This window comes from Schistocerca cancellata, chromosome 1, assembly GCF_023864275.1.
Source record: "Schistocerca cancellata isolate TAMUIC-IGC-003103 chromosome 1, iqSchCanc2.1, whole genome shotgun sequence".
In the NCBI taxonomy this organism is placed as follows: Eukaryota; Metazoa; Arthropoda; class Insecta; order Orthoptera; family Acrididae; genus Schistocerca; species Schistocerca cancellata.
Window position 1 is genome coordinate 819,201,041 of NC_064626.1, and position 20,215 is coordinate 819,221,255.

Sequence of the window (20,215 nt, forward strand, 5' to 3'; positions counted from 1 at the left end):
GGTACTGTTGGTGGTTGGTGCATTTGATATGGACAATAATGTTTATGGAGCCATATGACAAAGAAGAGATCTAAAAAGGTGGCTCATTTAATAGGGAAGAAGCATTTTAGTCCCATTTTGGAGTAGATGTTGAGGCTCCGTTAGAGGGATTTTATAAGTTGAGGATGTTGGAAGAGTGGGAACAGTGGCATGTGGGTAGCCATGGCAATTCCACAGATTTGTGTGTAAATTAGCCTTTTGAAGCAGATAGCTTTATAGATCAGAAAGTGGTTAGCCAGATGGATTAAGAAAGAGTGATGGATTTGGAACCAGGATGATGCTCAGAAACGTAACGGCCCACTTCAGCAAGGACTTTAGCATAGGAAGTGATAGCATAAATGGTCATTGCATCTACAGTGAGAAATAAGGAGTCCTGCAGTAACAGAAGTAATTATCATATAATAGAAGGGAGAATACTGGCCAATGAAGGCAGAGGGTCTTCCTGCAGGGGCACCGGAATTAGCTACAATGGAGAGACCAGTGGAATTAGATTTGTAAAAATTTGAGATTATGTGATGTCGGTGGGGTTGCCAGTATGAGAAGGGAGATGGAAGGCTTCAGCTGACAAGATCTGTGATGGACATCATATCTTTTGAAGAGTCGCTGGAGGCCATACAACACTTCAAAGATAAGATAACTGTGCTTAGTTTTGTAAGCAGCAATCTCGGAAAGTTGGTTGAGACCCTTTGCAACAAAGCTAGTGCAATTCGTGACCAAGCAGTGGAGCTCTTGCTTGAAGGAAGACTGATAACATCAGGATTTGCATAAGGATAATGAATAGCTTTCCATTCCTTGAGGAGGGAAGATTAAAGACAGACTGGAGGTGAAAAATTCTGATGTGGAAGACAGGCAAAACCCCTTGCAGTGTGTGGAGCACCCACTCAACACACACCATTTTTTAAAAATGATCATGCCTGATCAAATGACCTTCTGATAGGCATGCCTTGTAGTTGGACAAGAGCAGCTGCACGTATCTCGCGGATACTACTTGTTGTTAATAAACTTTATGTCTTTTTAAAAGTTAAATGTTTATCATAACAGCAAAGTAAAAAAATTATTTAAAAATAACGTAGTGAAACATAACACACATTTTCTTCCCACAGCTTCTCGAGGTATGCCGCGCAGGATTAGCTGAGCGGTCTAAGGCACTGCAGTCATGAACTGTCCTCCCTCCCTCGGGCATGGGTGTGTGTGTTTTTCCTTAGGATAATTTAGGTTAAGTAGTGTGTAAGCTTAGGGACTGATGACCTTAGCAGTTAAGTCCCATAAGATTTCACACACATTTGATCATTTTTCTCGAGGTACTGATACATACTTCCCGTACACAAATGTCGAATTTACCAAAGATTATGCTTGAAATTTTGGTTTTTACAATATACTAAACTTATTTAGAAGCTGAAATACCATCAATGCAAACATTTCTTGAATGATGTAAGCAAAAAAGACCATCCGTATCTCTCACATTTGAAAAAGGTGATTATTTAGAGTTCCGAATACAATCATTGCTAACATTTATTGAATGTTGTAAACAAACTGTCCACATATTTCACATTTGAAATAGGTGATTCTCATTTTCTTACTAACTAAATATGGCTGACATTTTTTATTCGGATGCTCCTGAGGCTGATCTGCTCTTCCTTGTTGCAGTTGGTGCTCATCTTCTGTGTGTGACAAATTTAAAACTTTTGTACGGAGTTCTCATGTTACTTTAGTACTTCTCCTTTTTATGTGCTCCTGCACAAGTTTGTTCAAAAGATTTCCGAGACATTTTCTTCTCCTGAGATTATTGTTGGTGTTTCCTTTCCAGATTATAAATGAATTTATGGCAACAACATACATCAGAAAAGAACCTTGAGTACTTTTTAATTCTCCTTTGAACAGCTTGAAATATCTATTGGGTGCTCTCATCTTCATTGTCTTCTGAGCTGAACTCAGCACTCAGTTCTGTATCACAATCTCTTCTTCATCAGTACCACTGTGCTCTATAAAACTGTTGTCCTGATCATTCTCATTCTTAGTATTGTGCAGAACTCCATTTACCATAGCTTCAACAGCCAAAAGACTGCTTGAATTACATATCTCTTCATCCCCCATAGCACCTAAGAAATAAATATGAAACTAAACTGAATAAATAACATGACGCAAGCACTGAAGGTCATGTGTATCTGACACACACAATTTCGTTGTTGATTCAAGACACATGTAACTTCATCTGGTATACTATTTTAATTACTAATAAGCATTAAAAATTTAACAATATTTCTTGGAAAATAAAAAGTTACAAACTTACATGAAAGTCCATATGTATTCCTCAGGTATGAACTATGAGTTATTAGCTTCCTGTTTACAGTAACAAACAGTGACCAGGACTGAAGTAGGGTGGGATCGAAAGAGGAGCCTAGAACAAAGGGGGGATTTTCCTCCCTCCCCCTTTCACGGAAAAGGTAACAAACATTGTCACTGTGTATCTGACACATACACATGGCTATCAGAAGGTTAAGTGTCATCTAGACTGAAGACAGCAACAGCAATCTACATGATACATGTGCTTCCTTACCTTGTCAATTACAGTTGGAGATATACTTGCTGAAATAGCATCTAATGATGAAATACCCTGTCTTCCATATCTTGAACATTCTTGTTGTTGTCCTGGTCCAAATGTTAGTTTGCCAGTTCTAGTTAGCAACTGAACATAATTATACATTTGCTGATCATTTGGTAAATCTTGGCCATATATCACAGGATCTGAAATGTTGAAAGTACAGTGAAAACATTTCCTTTCATTCAATGCAAATAAATCATTACATCTAATACAGGTTTGGTTAAAATAAGAAAACTTAAACTTGCAGAACACAACACGGAGAACATTAAAGCAGAAACTTGGAAGGCACAATGGCCACAGAACAATTTGAACCAGTTGATACGCACAGTCCAATTCATTCTTGTTACTACTATATACCCCCTCCCTATTTTGTAAGTTTTTAATGTAAGGCACAAAAATCAGAGGATGTGTCACGTTACACAACTACAATTACTGTGTTTTCATACTCTCTTAGCAATGTTGGTGCTCGGTATTCTGTTATCCCGCCCCCTGGAAATTGGGATTTGTCAATGATCCTGCATGATCCCATCTAATTTCCTCCATCTTTTCTGCTGGCAAACCATGAACTGCTTCTTCAACACTGTTAATAATGCCCTGTTTCAGAATTTTGTTTGGAAGAGGAGTAAAATGCAGCCTACTGGAGAGGGCCAAGGCTGTAGAGAGATCCAGTTCTTTATTAATCAGGTTGACAATTATTCTGGTGTCACTGACACCCTGCATCTTTTAGCTGAGCTCTTGCTGGCCTCAATTTTCTATGTTGTCTGACATTAGCATGCTGTCTTTGTATTTTGCTGTTGATGAATGAGCTGCAATTTGCTCATTCCCCAGAATATGCTGATAGTGTACCATGATATGTGGGTGACATAGAATAGAATTTGTGCAGAAGGCTAAGCTACTTCCTCCAACAATGTTAAGACAAGGACACCCTACACACTTTGCAGAACTAAAACATCCAGTAAGACTGGAGACACGACAGACTGGATTCTCAGATAAGAGAGCCATGCTATAGTGAGTGAATGTACTCACTTTACATGAAGAATGTGGTGCCTACCCAAAGAAAGATATTCCATATTCTTGTCTAGTGAGAAAATTAAGAGCTTGAAGTATATCAAATAAGTTTTCAGATTGGACTGAAAGCTCCCCAGGGGCTATACTTCCTAATGTCATTAACAAAAGCTTTGAGGGTATTAAAAGGAACTGTTACAGGCCAATTATTGTTCCTAATCTTTTACTTGATTTGGTGGATAAGAGTTTCTCCTTGAGGTGGTCCGCATGATTATTTTGTATGTACAGTTGCTGATGCATCATCAAAAACTTGTAGAAAAATGCAAACCTGCAGAGGATTGATATTTGATGCATTAATTGGCAACTGGCACTCAAAATAAATTTTTTTAATGCATTCTGCATAAACAGGTGGGGGACTCATTGTTTGATTAAATGATTGGGACTCAATCACTGAAAATACTCACAAGCTTTGAATAACTACTAAAATCTGTCCACAGCAGTTTAAAGTGGAATGAGCATTTAAAACTAGTTGAGTGAAAGGCAGGAGCCGAACTGGGATACACTGGAAGAATTCTTATGAAAATTAATTCATTCAAAGTACCATACAAAAGCATTACAGCCACTGATGAGTACTGCACGTCATCAGGATAGAAAAAATATATGTGAACACTATCCATACTGCCACTGGTTTATTTAGACGGTTGGTTGATTTAAGGGGGGGGGGGACCAAACTGTGAGGTCATCAGTCCCTTGTTCCCAGTAAAATAATTACACAAGGGGAAGAAGAAGAAGAAGAAGAAGAAGAAGAAGAAGAAGATGTACAGCACAATAACAGGAGAAAGGAAGCACCAGAAGAACAACAGAAGGACAGCCAACACTACTATGGAAGAAAACCCACAGAGAGAAGCAAGAAAGAGGTAGAAGGGGTAAAAACAAGAGTGCTGATGACTGTGGCTGTCCAACCACAAGAATAAAAAGGAAAAGTCGGCCACTCTGCGACACATTAAAACATCCACCCTAAAAGCATTAGAATGGAGAACACAAAGGGACAAAGGACACGCACTAAAACTTATATAGAATGGTAAAACCCACCGTCACGTATAAAAAGTAAAACTAAATTAGCCGATGAGGCATTGTCAGCTAAAATTAATGGCAATGAGTTCGGTAACTGAAGAGTCTGTCGCAGGGCAGCCGAAGGAGGTCAGCTCACCAAGACATGGGCCACTATCAGTCGGACGCCGCACCGACACTGAGATGGGCCGGGCCATCACAGTGCAGGAGGTAGCCGTGTGTCACCCAAGTGTGGCCAATGCGGAGCTGGCAGAGAACTGCAGTCACTGCGAGAGGCCCGCATGGAGGACTTACACACATTTGTAGTTTCCTTAATGGCACGCAGTTTGTTGTGTGTGCTGAGGTTATGCCATTTTGTCTCCCAAAGCCGCAAACCCTTGTAGCGTAGTACTGAATGCAGGTCAGTTGCAGAAAAGCCAATATCCATAAGCGGTTTCCACATAGCCTGTTTGGCCAGCCTGTGGCAAGTGCGTTGCCTGGGATTCTGACATGACACCACTGAACGACTGGACCGTTCCAGGGCATAGATGGACTCTTGGATGGTCGCTACCAGGGGATTACGAGGGTAGCACTGGTCAATAGCTTGTAGGCTGCTCAAGTGGTCAGTACACAGAAGAACTGACTCCCAAGAGCATGAATGGATGTGCTCAAGAGCACTAGATACAGACACTGCATACAAATACTGCAGCCATCGGGCAAAGAATGCTCTTCGATATGTCCTGCATGGACATATGCAAAGCCGATGTTAGTATACGCCATAGAGCCATCGGTGTAAACCACTTCGTGGCCTCAGTACATGTCAAGAATCGAGAGGAAGTGGTAGCGGAGAGCCGCAGGTTAACTGAGTCCTAAGGTCCAGGTGAAGCTGCGGCCTAGGTGTACACCATGGAGTTTACGTGAATGGATCTGAAATATTGCTGGTAAAGGCAAGGACACCAGCTCGGAAAGAAGGGATCGGACATGAACTGCAATTGTAAGCCTGACCTGGGGCGCCGATGCAGAAGATAAACCGCCGTGGGTGGGAAAAGGAGATGGTAATTCGGATGCACAGGAGAACTACGAACGTGTGCAACGTAACTGACAAGCAGTTGCGCACGTCTGACCTGCAATGGAGGGACTCCAGCCTGTGCCATGACACTGGGCACTGGACTCGTCCTAAAAGCTCCTGTGGCTAGGTGAATGCCACAATGGTGCACTGGGTCGAGTAAATGCAATGCTGAGGGTGCCGACGAACCATAAACCAAACTCCCATAGTCAAGGCGGGATTGAACAAGGGCTCTGTAGAGCTGCAGCAGCGTAGAGCGATCTGCACCCCAGTTGGTGTTGCTCAGGCAGCAGAGGGCATTGAGGTGCTGCCAGCACTTCTGCTCAAGCTGATGAAGATGAGGAAACCAAGTTAATCACTCCTAAGAATTGATATGTCTCCACTACAGTGAATGGATCGTCATTAAGGTAAAGTTCTCGTTCTAGATGAACGGTACGACACCAACAGAAGTGCATAACACAAGACTTTGCGACCGAAAACTGGAAATCGTGGGCTGGAGCCCATGACTGCGCCTTATGGATGGCTCCCTGTAGGCGCTGCTCAGCAACACCAGTACTGGTGGAGCAGTACGAAAACCAGAAGTCATCTGCACACAGAGAAGGTGAGACGGAAGGCCCTACAGCTGCTGCTAGACCGTTAATAACCACTAAAAATAGAGATACACTCAATACAGAGACCTGGGGGACCCCATTCTCCAGGATATTGGGGGGAACTACGAGAGGCACCAAACTGGACATGGAAAGTACGAAGCAACAGGAAATTTTGGGTAAAAAATGGGAGTGGGCACCAGAATCTCTGCTCGTATAATGTGGCAAGGGTATGATGTCGCCAGGTTGTGTAATATGATTTTCGTAAATCAAAAACGACGGCAATCTTATGTTGGCATCTGGAAAAGGCTGTTCGGATGGCAGACTCGAAGGACACAAGGTTATCAGTGGTAGAGCAACCCAGGCAGAACCGCCCTGACATGGAGCCAGTAGGCCACATAACTCCAGGACCCAACCCAATCACCAACACACCATATGTTCCAGCAGCTTACAAAGAACGTTGGGGAGGCTGATGGGGCGGTAGCTATCCATATCACGCGGGTTTTTACTGGGTTTGACCACCGAAATGATTATGCTCTTCCACCACTGCGATGGAAAGACGCCGTAGCATCAGATCCAGTTGAAGATGACAAGGAGATGTCGCTTGTAGTCAGATGAGAGATGTTTAATCATCTGACTGTGGATCCGATCTGGCCCAGGAGCTGTGTCGGGGCAATGTGCAAAGGCACTGAAGAGCTCCCACTTGGTAAATGGGGCATTATAGGATTCACTGTGGCGCATAGTGAACGAGAGGTCTTTCCCTTCCAGCCACCGTCTGAGAGTGCGAAAGGCTGGGGGGTGCTTCTCTGATGCAGAGGCTCGAGCATAGTGCTCAGCAAAGTGCTCGGCAATTGCATTTGCGTCGGTAGATAACACGCCATTTATGTTAACACTGGGTACACTTGTTGGGGTCTGGTACCCAACAAGTCATTTGATCCTAGTCCAGACTTGGGAAAGTGACACGAGGCTCCCAATGGTCGAGACAAACCTCTCCCAACACTCCCGTTTACGTCGTTTTTTAAGTTGGTGAATGCGGGCATGGAGCTGTATAAAGGCTATGAGGTGCTCCAGGGAAGGGTGCCACTTATGCCGCTGTAGAGCTCACTGACGCTCCTTAATTGCTCCAGCGATTTCTGGCGACCACCAAGGGGCTGCCTTTCGATGGGGGCACCCTAAAGAATGAGGGATCGCCATTTCCACTGCAGAAACGATTTTTGTAGTTACCTGCTCAACCACCACATCTTTATTACCTTGTGGGGAAGATTCAACAGTGACAGCAGAGGTGAAAGTTTCCCAGTCCACCTTGTTTAAAGCCCATCTGGGCAGGCAACCATGGGCCCGACGCCAGGGCAGTGACATGAAGATGGGGAAGTGATCACTACCACACAGGTCGTCGTGTGCTTTCCAGGGGGAGAAGTCATGGGCTGCAAATTGATAAATGAATGGCCGGATAACTAGCATGAGCCACATTAAATGTATGGCGGCCTCAGTATTTAAGAGGCAGAGGTCGAACTGAGACAGTCAAGTTTTGATATCTCTGCTTCTGCCAGTAAGCACGGTGCCACCCCACAAGGGGTTATGGGCGTTACAATCTCCCAAAAGTAGAAAAGGTTTACGGAGTTGATCAATCAGTGCAGTTAATACATTCAGAGATAGTGCATCATCTGGACAAAGATATACATTGCAGACAGTTATTTCCAATGTCTTCCTTTTTCTGACAAGCACAGCTTCAAGAGGGGTTTGAAGGGGCACAGGTTCAATACAGACTGAGTTCAGGACATAGACGTGAGCTCCAACTGACACTCTATTATAGTCACTACGGTTCCTGTAATATCCCTTATAGCCGCGGGGGACAGGGGACTGCACTGCTGGGAATGAGGTTTCCTGGACCCAGGGTCACCTGTTGTCATCAATCTTTTGCCTGAGCAGTCTATATCCATTGTATCTGAGGGTCCAGTGAGATCTAGGTTCTCAGCAGATGCCAGAATCTCCCCCTCATCTGCAGATGCAGAGCTTATAGGCAGTGGTAGTATGAGTGCCACTGCAACTCCTTTGGTCTTGGGGAGCTTCTTTTAGGAGTTCTCTTCGCTTTGCTCTTTGGGTTTCCCTGGCTCGGAGGACTTCAGTGATTCAGACTCTGCGACTGAGAAAGAGTGTGAAGCCCAGCCCTACGACCAACTGCTTTTTGTCTCTTCAGCCATTGGCAGGTGTCATCTTTCCCACTAGCAGAAACCTGGGAATAGACTGACCAAAGTGCATTTTGGACAAGCCCTCAAACTCCCCAAACTTGTCCTAAAAATGCTCCAAAAAAACTGAGGTTTCATGGACATGAAAGATTTCCCATCAACTCTCGTACATACCAGGGTGAATAAGCTTCACTTCCATCCTTAGCCTGGCATTCCTCCCATGGTGTGGCCAGGGAGGGGAACGATTTAGGGTTATATTTCTTAGCATTTCTTTGCCCGCTTAGAGACTGCTGGCAGTCAGCCACCAGCAATAGAAGACATACTATGCTTCATGGCATGTCATCCTCTCTGATGACGCCCACTCCAACCTGGCGCCCTCCCCACAGACGCCACCCAGCTGCAGCAAAGGCCACCATGCAGGATGGCCATTGCCGGGAGTACTGATGCCCCAGAGTGACTGGTTTCTGTTCCTTGGCACACGTGGGGAGTTAACAGCCCATCACATAAAGGCCGAACGGTGTGAGGCTCCTTTTAGTTGCCTCTTACGACAGGCAGGACTACCTCATACGAACCCCCGGGCCTGCCGAGGGGGTTAGTTAGTGTAGGGGTACTCAATCCAACACCAATGATACAAACTACACTTAAATTGTTGCGTATCAGAGATGTGCTTAATGTAAATTTACACGTGCACTCACTCACTCACTCACTCACACACACACACACACACACACACACACACACACACACTGCTTTGAGGGTGATAGATTCAGTGATTCTACACAAAAAGTTACATATGGGCATGTATCCTGCTATGAATGGTTTCTGATGTGTAACCAATTTTATGTACATTGTATTTGTTTTCTGTACTATTCAAACATTTTCATTGTTTCCAATGTACCACAGTAGTATGATCCTGAACAAAAAACTTCATAAGGACTATTCCAGAGATGTAATTATATTTGTTCTTCCTATGCAGCACTCTTGAATTACACTGGATCCTGTAACCTGTAGAGTACAAACATAGATTTAAGCGTAAATTTTTGAAGCAAGCATTTGTTCAAGAAAAAAGATTCAAACAATTAAAAGCAGACTATTGAAAAAGCTTTCTTTCAGTGAAGGATATTACATTTTATGAACTCATATAAATCAGTAACCAAAGACAAAGTTTTTAAAAATATGAGCTTCCTGCTATTTCACATGAGCTATTTACAAATGAGGTACAGTAATATGATTTCTCCAAGATCAGGTACAGCCAACAGAGGAGCACAAATAACTCTTGTAGAGCCTGAACTTTCTGCCTGAAATGAAACCAGAGACATTCTGCAAGTTCTATACAGATAAGAGAATCAATATGTCACAGACACTGCTAGTGAAATGTCCAGAAGGGGGTTTAATTTTGTCGTAAAACTGCGTGACGTTGAAGTGATAGACGTACATGATGGGTATGCTGCATTTGTACTCTGCTCTCACCACCCTGCCCCCACAAACAGATATTTCTAAAGATGCATACACACCGTGGATTATTAATGAAGGATGTGAAACAAGGATAAATACTGTGTTACCTTCCAAGGTCTGAGCACTATGGAAAAGACTAGCTGTCACACAGAAACATCTACTGTTGTCAGAGCTTATCATCATTTACACACAACACATGGGGACACTTCTGACAGTCTGAATATCCCCATACCTAAGGCACCAAACCATCTAGCTGTAATTGATTACATGCATGTTTTTGATAGCTCTCACTGCTTCCTCCTACCATACAAAGGAATAATTTTGCTATTAAGGTGAGACATGGGACAAACAGCAGCTAACTGTTTCCTCCCCATCAAAATACAAACGAAGCAAATAACTATGCATGAGGACTCCTTCCAGAGCGACAAAATAAGTCTGACTTGGAAAAGGAATTACTCTTTGGTCATTATCAAACATATGGTGGTAGCAAGAAATGTGTGACTAATAGTTTTACTGAGTGCGACTGGAGGCAGAAAAAGTAAATGTCACATGGCAAATTTCAGAATGTGCATGTGAAATGTCACATGTCTCTAAAAATAAAGGCTATTCAGCCACAATAGTAAATGTAAGGAAAGAAACTTAATGTCAACAGGGTGACAAATGACTGATAAGCAAGAGGCTACTAGCAAAGATCTATTTCACTAAGTATTGTGACCCAAACAATGCTACTTTCATATAAATGCACAGAAGAACATGGGATTTTGTTTCATGATGAGTAAATCACATTTTCTGACTGCTGATGGACTTTGCAATTTTCTGATGCAACTGAAATGCAGCAGTACATTCACAATACTGCTCCAATCACTTTTTAAATGTGAAAGAAAAAAATGAAAAAGGCAAGATGATGCCATTGGAATTGTGCAGTGACACAGCAACCCAAATACAAAGTTAAATGTTTCTTCATGCATGAAGTGTCAAAAAATGCATAGTTGTCCCTGAACAGACATATAGGGCCACCAAATATTTGCTGAAACACCATTAATGAATATGCAGGGCTTTACCCTTACAATTATGTGTGTTCTCTGTTCTCCATAATGACTTTGTAACAACAACAACATTGTGGACCCCCCACCCAGGGGGAAACAAAGTTTGTAAATAATTGTACAATTTTTTTTTCTTATGAAATGTTAAGGCCATTTTTCTATTGTAAAATTGAATGAATTTTAAATGTTAGCTTGCCGCATGTAGACACACTTGCTTAGGCAGTGTTACAAGTTTCAAAGAGTACAGTGGAGATGCAGCCGCATTATCAATGGGCATGTGAGCATGCCAGCAGAACAGTGTTGAGAGATGATCAGCAAAGTCAAGTCACATAGAGAGAATGATGGAGACAGTCCCGATGCAGCGTGTGTGTTGAGACATGGTCGTAAGGCAGCGGTGCTAAAATATATAATGGCTTGATGGAAGTTTGATATGGCCGTAATGTATTAAGCGGACACATATTAATATAAAGAGTACTGTGGACCCACTTTTGTTTACTGTGGAGCGGCAAGAAGAAATGCCTGTGCCACACAATGCCAAAGAACAATGCCTTACACGCACTGACGACGTCTCAACACAAAGTAAGACCTAACCAACTATTATCGACTTATAACAGCTAGCCAGCACTGTAGTTAATTTTGTAACTGATTAATAGAAAGATATTTCAAAGTGTTCATTATAAGTTATACCTAAGACAATTTACCAAAGCAGGTTCTATCCTATCCATTATAACCTGAGAAAATCCTAATAAATGTGAAGCAATTGCAATGCTTTTTTATAACATAATGAAGTCAAATAATATAACGGAGCAGTGAGTAACTTTTTGCTGTGCTGAAAGAAGTAACAGTAATTAAACCTTCAATTGTTTGCAGGACAGTAATTAACCTAAGTGTTTACATCTAGTAACTTGAACAGCAATTTCAAAAGCAGTGCTTAACAAAGCAGAATTCAGTAAATATATTTTTTGTATATCTTCTAATGGTAAATAAGTTTTCATTTTAAGTAATCACAACCAGTACGAAGTATTTGCTAAGCCTTGAGAAAATAATGGTACTAATTGTTTAGGAGCAGTTATTAATTCAACAATAACTGAGTAGAGGCAGTGGTGGTTTAGCAGCAGCAGCAGCAGGAGAAGTAAATTTACTAGTTGTCGTCGTCATCGTCATAGCTGTAGTAGTAACAGCAGTAGAAAAGCAAAAATAATAGAAATTGCTTTTATTGATTAGGGATGTCAGTATACCTGCAAGCTTTTTGCAATCATATGCTTTATTGTTGCACAGTCTGTTGTTCTGTGCTGCCAGTTCTGTTGCCATCGCAACTTGATTAATTTTGCATCAATTCAACAATAACTGAGTAGAGGCAGTGGTGGTTTAGCAGCAGCAGCAGCAGCAGGAGAAGTAAATTTACTAGTTGTCGTCGTCATCGTCATTGTCCGAGTGACACGTATTTTGTTACGGCTTCATCAGAAAAATTAGTGTGTCAGTAAATGCAACTGTAGCAAATTTTTGAAGTGTTGTCACTCAGTGATTTGAAGAAGCTGATGTAATCACACCTGACAAACAAGAATTAACTGATGAAATTGTCAATACTGTCTTTCAGAAAATTACTAAGTGGTTCCTTGTAAACGGACTCTCACTGAATTTTGATAAGACGCAGTACATAGAGTTCTGTACAGTGAATGGTATGACACCATTAATAAATATAGACCTTAATCATAAGCATATAGCTAAGGTAGAATATTCCAAATTTTTAGGTGTGTCCATTGATGAGAGATTAAATTGGAAGAAACACATTGATGATCTGCTGAAACATTAGAGTTCAGCTACTTATGCAATAAGGGTCATTGCAAATTTTGGTGATAAACATCTTAGTAAATTAGCTTACTACGCCTATTTTCACTCATTGCTTTCATATGGCATCATATTTTGGGGTAATTCGTCACTGAGGAATAAAGCATTTACTGCACAAAAGCGTGTAATCAGAATAATAGCTGGAGTCCACCCAAGATCATCCTGCAGACATTTATTTAAGGATCTAGGGATATTCACAGTAGTTTCTCAGTATATATACTCTCTTATGAAATTTGTTATTAACAACCAAACCCAATTCAAAAGTAATAGCAGTGTGCATAACTACAATACTAGGAGAAAGGATGATCTTCACTATTCAAGATTAAATCTAACTTTGGCACAGAAAGGGGTGAATTATACTGGCACTAAAGTCTTTGGTCACTTACCAAATAGTATCAAAAGTCTGACAGATAACCAACAAGTATTTAAGAAGAAATTAAAAGAATTTCTGAATGACAACTCCTCCTACTCCATAGAGGAAATTTTAGATATAAATTAAGAAAAATAAATAAATAAATAAATAAAAATAAAATAAAAGTAATAAAAAAACACAAAAAATAAAAAGTTGCTATATTAACTTAAGTATGTTGTTAAATTAACTTAATTATGTCATGTATTGGAAAATTTGACTCGTTCCACATCATTACGAAATATCGTATTCATGATCCACGGAACTAGTATTAATGTAATCTAATCTAATCTAATCATGCAAAGGAGGAAGATTTTTTTTGAATATATAAGTAGTGAAGAAACAAACTTTGAATCTTCTGATACAAATATTCTGACAGATTTCAATACTTCAGAAAATGTTCCTTCATCAGAGTCTGAAAATGACATTCAACATCAACACCTTGAGAGGTTAGCACATACATGAGCTCTAATGGAAACATTTGGAATTAATGTTCTCCACCAACTTCTCACATGCCTGTTCACAATCTAATACAGAAGGCACCCGGTGTAGCTTGTGGATTGAAAACCTGTAAACCAATGAATGCCTGGGACTATTTGATCTTGAAGAAAATACTAGATGAAGTCATCAACTGTACATATATAGAAGGCAGAAGAGTGGCTGCTTCACATGGTAAAACAAGGAAAATGATTCACTTGTTGAAATTGAGGGTGGTATTGTCATTTTACTGCTTGCTGGTTAAGGCCACAATGATAGTGAACAGATTGGAGGATAAAGGAGAATAATCAGTTTCAATCAATGTCAAGCTTGATCTGTAGACAATAAACACGCAGCTGTTCACTATGTATGGGAAATGTTTCCTGACAAGTTTAGAAATAGAATGATTCCTAATGATTCACTCACAGTTACTCTTATTCCAGTAGAAGATGTGCCTTCATCCAGTATATGCCCGCTAAAATTGTTAAGTATGGCATAAAGATATTTTGGTTATGCAATGCTTTAGATAGAACTGTGTACACAGGACGAAAGCTGTATGAACCTGTTCAGAAAAATCTTGGACTGAATGCTAAAAGCATTGAAAGATCATACTGAAATATTACTGTTGACAACTTCCTCACTAGTATTCTGCTGGCAGAAGAGATGCTTAATACGCAAATTAAAGTGCTGGAGACAATCAAACAAAATAAACCAGAAGTCCTCATTCCGATGAAACCATCCATTTTGAGAGCACTGTACTCGTCATTATTTGCCTTTAGAGATGAAATCACGATTGTGAGTTACATTTTCAGACAGAAAGAAACAAAAAATCAATATTTCTCATTAGCACAAAGCATCACAGCAAAGACATATCATAAAGTTCTATAACACCACAAGGGATGGAGTACATCAAATGGACCAGATGGTTCGACATTAAGGGACCAGAAGGTTCGACATTACACCTAAAAGAGACAAACAAGGAGAACGGCCATTTGCGTTATGGATGAGTATGATGGACATTGCAGCAATGAACAATGAAATTTTATTTTCCGCTTATCTTATGACATACCATAGTGGAGGAACTGTCAGATAGAGTGCCATGATGAGAGACCTGCAGAACGTCTTTAGTAGTGCAATAGTGAAGCACTTTCTGTATCCCACAGCAATGTCACCCAGCAGTGCCGTCATGGTGACAGACTACTGATCAGCCGAAATAGGCTTCCTTATACACAAATATTCCGCACATCCAGGGCCTCACTGCGATGGAGCACTTCCTTTCACACCGATCACCTGCCACCCTACCTAAAACCTCTTTCCTCATTACCTTAGCCAGCTTCATCCTGACTCACAACTTCTTCACTTTCGAAGGCCAGACATACCAACAATTAAAGGGAACAGCCATGGGTACCAGGATGGCCCCCTCGTACGCCAACCTATTTATGGGTCGCTTAGAGGAAGCCTTCCTGGTTACCCAGGCCTGCCAATCAAAAGTTTGGTACAGATTTATTGATGACATCTTCATGATCTGGACTCACAGTGAAGAAGAACTCCAGAATTTCCTCTCCAACCTCAACTCCTTTGGTTCCATCAGATTCACCTGGTCCTACTCCAAATCCCATGCCACTTTCCTTGATGTTGACCTCCATCTGTCCAATGGCCAGCTTCACACATCCGTCCACATCAAACCCACCAACAAGCAACAGTACCTCCATTATGACAGCTGTCACTTATTCCATATCAAACAGTCCCTTCCCTACAGCCTAGGTCTTCGTGGCAAATGAATCTGCTCCAGTCCTGAATCCCTGAACCATTACACCAACAACCTGAAAACAGCTTTCGCATCCCGTAACTACCCTCCCGACCTGGTACAGAAGCAAATAACCAGAGCCACTTCCTCATCCCCTCAAACCCAGAACCTCCCACAGAAGAACCCCAAAAGTGCCCCACTTGTGACAGGATACTTTCCGGGACTGGATCAGACTCTGAATGTGGCTCTCCAGCAGGGATACGACTTCCTCAAATCCTGCCCTGAAATGAGATCCATTTTTCATGAAATCCTCCCCACTCCACCAAGAGTGTCTTTCCTCCGTCCACCTAACCTTCGTAACCTCTTGGTTCATCCCTATGAAATCCCCATACCACCTTCCCTACCCTCTGGCTCCTACCCTTGTAAACGCCCCCGGTGTAAAACCTGCCCCATGCACCCTCCACCACCACCTACTCCAGTCCTGTAACCCAGAAGGTGTACACAATCAAAGGCAGAGCCACGTGTGAAAGCACCCACGTGATTTACCAACTGACCTGCCTACACTGTGAAGCTTTCTATGTGGAAATGACCAGCAACAAATTGTCCATTCGCATGAACGGACACAGGCAGACAGTGTTTGTTGGTAATGAGGATCACCCTGTGGCTAAACATGCCTTGGTGCGAGGCCAGCACATCTTGGCACAGTGTTACACCATCCGGGTTATCTGGATACTTCCCACCAACACCAACCTATCAGAACTCAGGAGATGGGAACTTGCCCTTCAATATATCCTCTCTTCCCGTTACCCACCAGGCCTCAACCTCCGCCTATTTCAAGTTGCCGCCACTCATACCTCACCTGTCATTCAACAACATCTATGCCTCTGTACTTCCGCCTCGACTGACATCTCTGCCCAAACTCTTTGCCTTTACTTATGTCTGCTTGTGCCTGTATATGTGCGGATGGATATATATGTATGTGTGTGTGTGTGTGTGTGTGTGTGTGTGTGTGTGTGTGTGTGTGTGTGTGTGTGTGTGAGCGCGCGTGCGCCCGCGTGTATACCTTAGTCCAGTGAAACTGTCAGAAAAAAAGCCTGTACCTTGCAAAAGGTGGGGTAGAAGATTTTATTTTTTTAACTCGCTCATGTTGTTGGAAAGGTTAAAAAACCAAGTTTTGCCAACAAAATTTCTCTTGGGAAAACTTTCTGCAGTCAAAAAACTTCGAAAATTTTGGACTTTTTTCAATATATCTCAGTTTCATTTGCTCCTATCACTTTGACGTCTATTTTCTTTTTTAAAGAGCACAAAATTCTCTAGAAATTTGATTCTTACCATTTTTTTCTACTCCCAGTATCTAAGTCGCTACAGCGCGTAAAAAAATACCAATTTTTCAAATTTCGAGCAAAGTGGCAAATTACCTAATTTTTGAACACTGTTATTTCAGTTTCTATTTGTGTAGTATAAACATATTACTCATCATGTTATTCATTGTAATTTACCATCTCACTCTGCTGCAGGGCCAGGACAAACAGCATCACATTCAGTAACTACGAACACATTCACGTCGGATTGCGTGAAGTTTATTTGTGTTACAATATGTAATACAATTGCATGCAGGTGCCGTACATTTTCTACAGTTGACTGATGTTAATGATCAGTTATAAGAAAAAGTATGTAGGAACTGTTCTTTAGTGGACAAAAGCGTATTCATTCTTTGGTGGGCGGAAGGCGATTATCTCTGGTGATTGTTCACAGCGCGCTGACAGCTATTAGCACACAACATTAAGCGTCCTACAGTTTGGAGTCGTTTCCATTCAGCATATGTTGTGGTGCTCAAAATGAGTATGTCTGACATGAATTCGTGTTTCATTTGCGAAAAAACTTTGGTGAGTGGTGAACGCAATGTGAAAAAGAAAGGACTGAGCACACTTATCAATTGTAATGCTAAACGCAGGGAGTCTGCTCACACCCGTTTTTTTAAAATGCTCAGTGAAGTGATGGTGCATGAAGCATGCTACAAGAAGTACATCAATGAGAGAATGATAGCAGCTAGCCTTCGACATCCTCAGGAACCAACAGGCGTGCTACGTCGGTTGCAGGAAAAAGGTCAGTTCAATATCAAAGAGAAATTTTCTTATGTGCAAAAGGGAATCCTGATGACTTTTTAACCAAGCAGTTTAGATTGCCATACGCCAAACAAAATTTTGTTTACAAAGTAATGAAATTGGAAGTGCAATCGACAATATTAGAACAGGCTAAACGACGTGGTGATGAATTTGGTCAACAAGTGATGGAGCAGTTTCTAAATGTAAATGATTTGGTTGCTGCAGATGGGTAATACCACAGATTTTGCTACAGAAAGTTCTTTCACCGTGTTTCAGCTACTGGACAGAAACGAGGTTACCGACCTGCAATACAAGTAGATGAAGGCATGGAGGCTATATTTGCCTACCTGGAAACCAATATGGAAGAATGTCAGTTTTCTATGGACGATCTGTTAGAGCAAATACCCACATTACCTCGTCCCCATATTCGAACTGTCAAGGCTCGCCTTTTCCAGAAATATGGTGCCGATGTGGTGATAGCTGAAACAGCTTCAAAGCCAGGCATAAGAAGATGCTGACATTATGATTGCAACATCTGCCATTTCAAGAACCAAAGATTTTGGAAGTGTTGTCATTGCAGGAGAAGATGTTGACCTGCTTGTGCTCATGAGCGGTTTGGGGCAAGGCATTGAAAACTTATTTTTCTTAAAGCCAGGAAGAGGAAATGCAGAAGACAAGTGGTTTCCCACTGCATCTTACAAGTTTGACAGTGAATATATTCTGTTCACTTGCACCTTTAGCGGATGTGATACAACATCCGGTTTTTCTGGTCAAGGAAAAATTAAGTGCTGCAATATTGTTGCGAAAAATGAACACCTAACCTCAGCGCTTTGCACGTTCAATAAACCACATGCTACCCGAGAAGAAATAATAACAGCAGAACAGGTTACTATTGCATTGTATAGTGGAGGTGTCAGCAGTTCCCATACACTAGACCATTTGCGGTACCAGCTATTCGCCAAGTCTGCCACAAAAAGCAAACTGAATCTTGCACGGTTGCCACCTACACAGGATGCTGCACAACATCATTCGTTGCAGACTTACCAACAATTCCAAAGTTGGATGGGAAACTGGAAACCTCCTGAGAAATGGGGCTGGAAGCACAGTGACCACGGTCCAATACCCATTATAATGACCCAAGATCCAGCACCTGAAGCACTTCTTCACATTGTTTCATGCTCATGCAAGCTGAACTGTGGCGGAGCGTGCTCCTGGAGAAAAGCGGGTTACAAATGTTCTTCAATTTGCAAGAAATGTATTGGGGTTAACTGTGAAAATGTGCCAAAATTTTTATATGAAGACAGTGAAGAAGATGTTATGGAGGATGTTGAGGAAACCACTGACGAAATCAACGAACTTGCCGAGGTTGACTCGCTGTTTAAAGAAGAGGTCAATCTTGGGATCAACTCTTATGTACAGACCCTGAATCCGTAACTCAAGGTATTTCTGCTGACACTGAGGAACCTGGCCCATCAAAACGTTGGAAGTGATGCTAATATCTGTCTCAAGTGCGCTAAAGCGCGATATTACAAGTATTACACACCCAGAACTGTCAACATTTTTTAGTAACCGACAATGCATTTTAATTGTAATAAAGCTATTTATTTTTAATGTCAACTGTGTGGCTTTTATACACAAGAATAATTAACTACCTAATTAGGTTGCCTATTACAGCCAATAATAGTTCAGTTTCCTGAGACAATTTATTGTGTGTGTGTGTGTGTGTCTTAATGATGTATTTTTATATTTATAGTTTTACAAATACCAGGGCTGAGGTGGCCCATAGTGAACTTCAGTTAGTGATGTAAGAATCACAATAGTTGGGTGCCCAGCAATCCTCATGTTGCATACAGAGAAATTGAATACCTGAAAGCGAGGTGGTAATTTCCTACATGTAACATGATGTATAATGTATTTATACTACACAAACAGAAACTGAAAAAATAGTGTTCAAAAATAAGGTATCTTGCCACTATGCTCAAAATTTGAAAAATTGGTATTTTTTGAGGCGCTGTAGCGCCTTAGATATTGGGAGTAGAAAAAAATGGCAAGAATCAAATTTGTAGAGAATTTTGCGCTCTTTAAAAAAGAAACTAGACGTTAAAGCAATAGGAGCAAATGAAACTGAGATATTTTGAAAAAACTAAAAAAAGTCCGAAATTTTCAAAGTTTTTTGACTGCAGAAAGTTTTCCCAAGAGAAATTTTGTTGGCAAAACTTGGTTTGTCTAACCTTTCCAACAATATGAACGTTAAAACAATAAAATCTTCTACCCAACCTTTTGCAAGGTATATCTATTTGACTGGACTACCTGTCCCTTTTTCCCCCTAAGGTAAGTCTTTCCGCTCCCGGGATTGGAATGACTCCACACCCTCTCCCTTAAAACCCACATCCTTTCATCTTTCCCAAATCAGTCCTATCGCACTTGGGCTGCTGAACTTCACGGCCTCAGTAGAAAGTGTCAATTTGTTACTGAAGTTCACAAAGGATCCTACGCCGATTCCATGGTACGGGATGTTATTATCCGATCGGCGCCCGACAAAGAAGTCAGGCAATGTGCTGTAACGGATCTGGGAGATATGTTATTTTCTATCAGA

General features: G+C 41.4%; 1 protein-coding gene across 1 annotated transcript in view; it reads right to left on the reverse strand.

Annotated features, from left to right (window-relative positions):
• The window catches only part of LOC126188302 (uncharacterized), a 270,067-nt gene that overhangs the window by 56,206 nt on the left and 193,646 nt on the right, over positions 1-20,215 (reverse strand). The window contains exon 7 of the mRNA XM_049929898.1: positions 2,597-2,784. Coding sequence (XP_049785855.1) covers positions 2,597-2,784 — 188 coding nt within the window. The remainder of the gene's footprint in view (positions 1-2,596; positions 2,785-20,215) is intronic.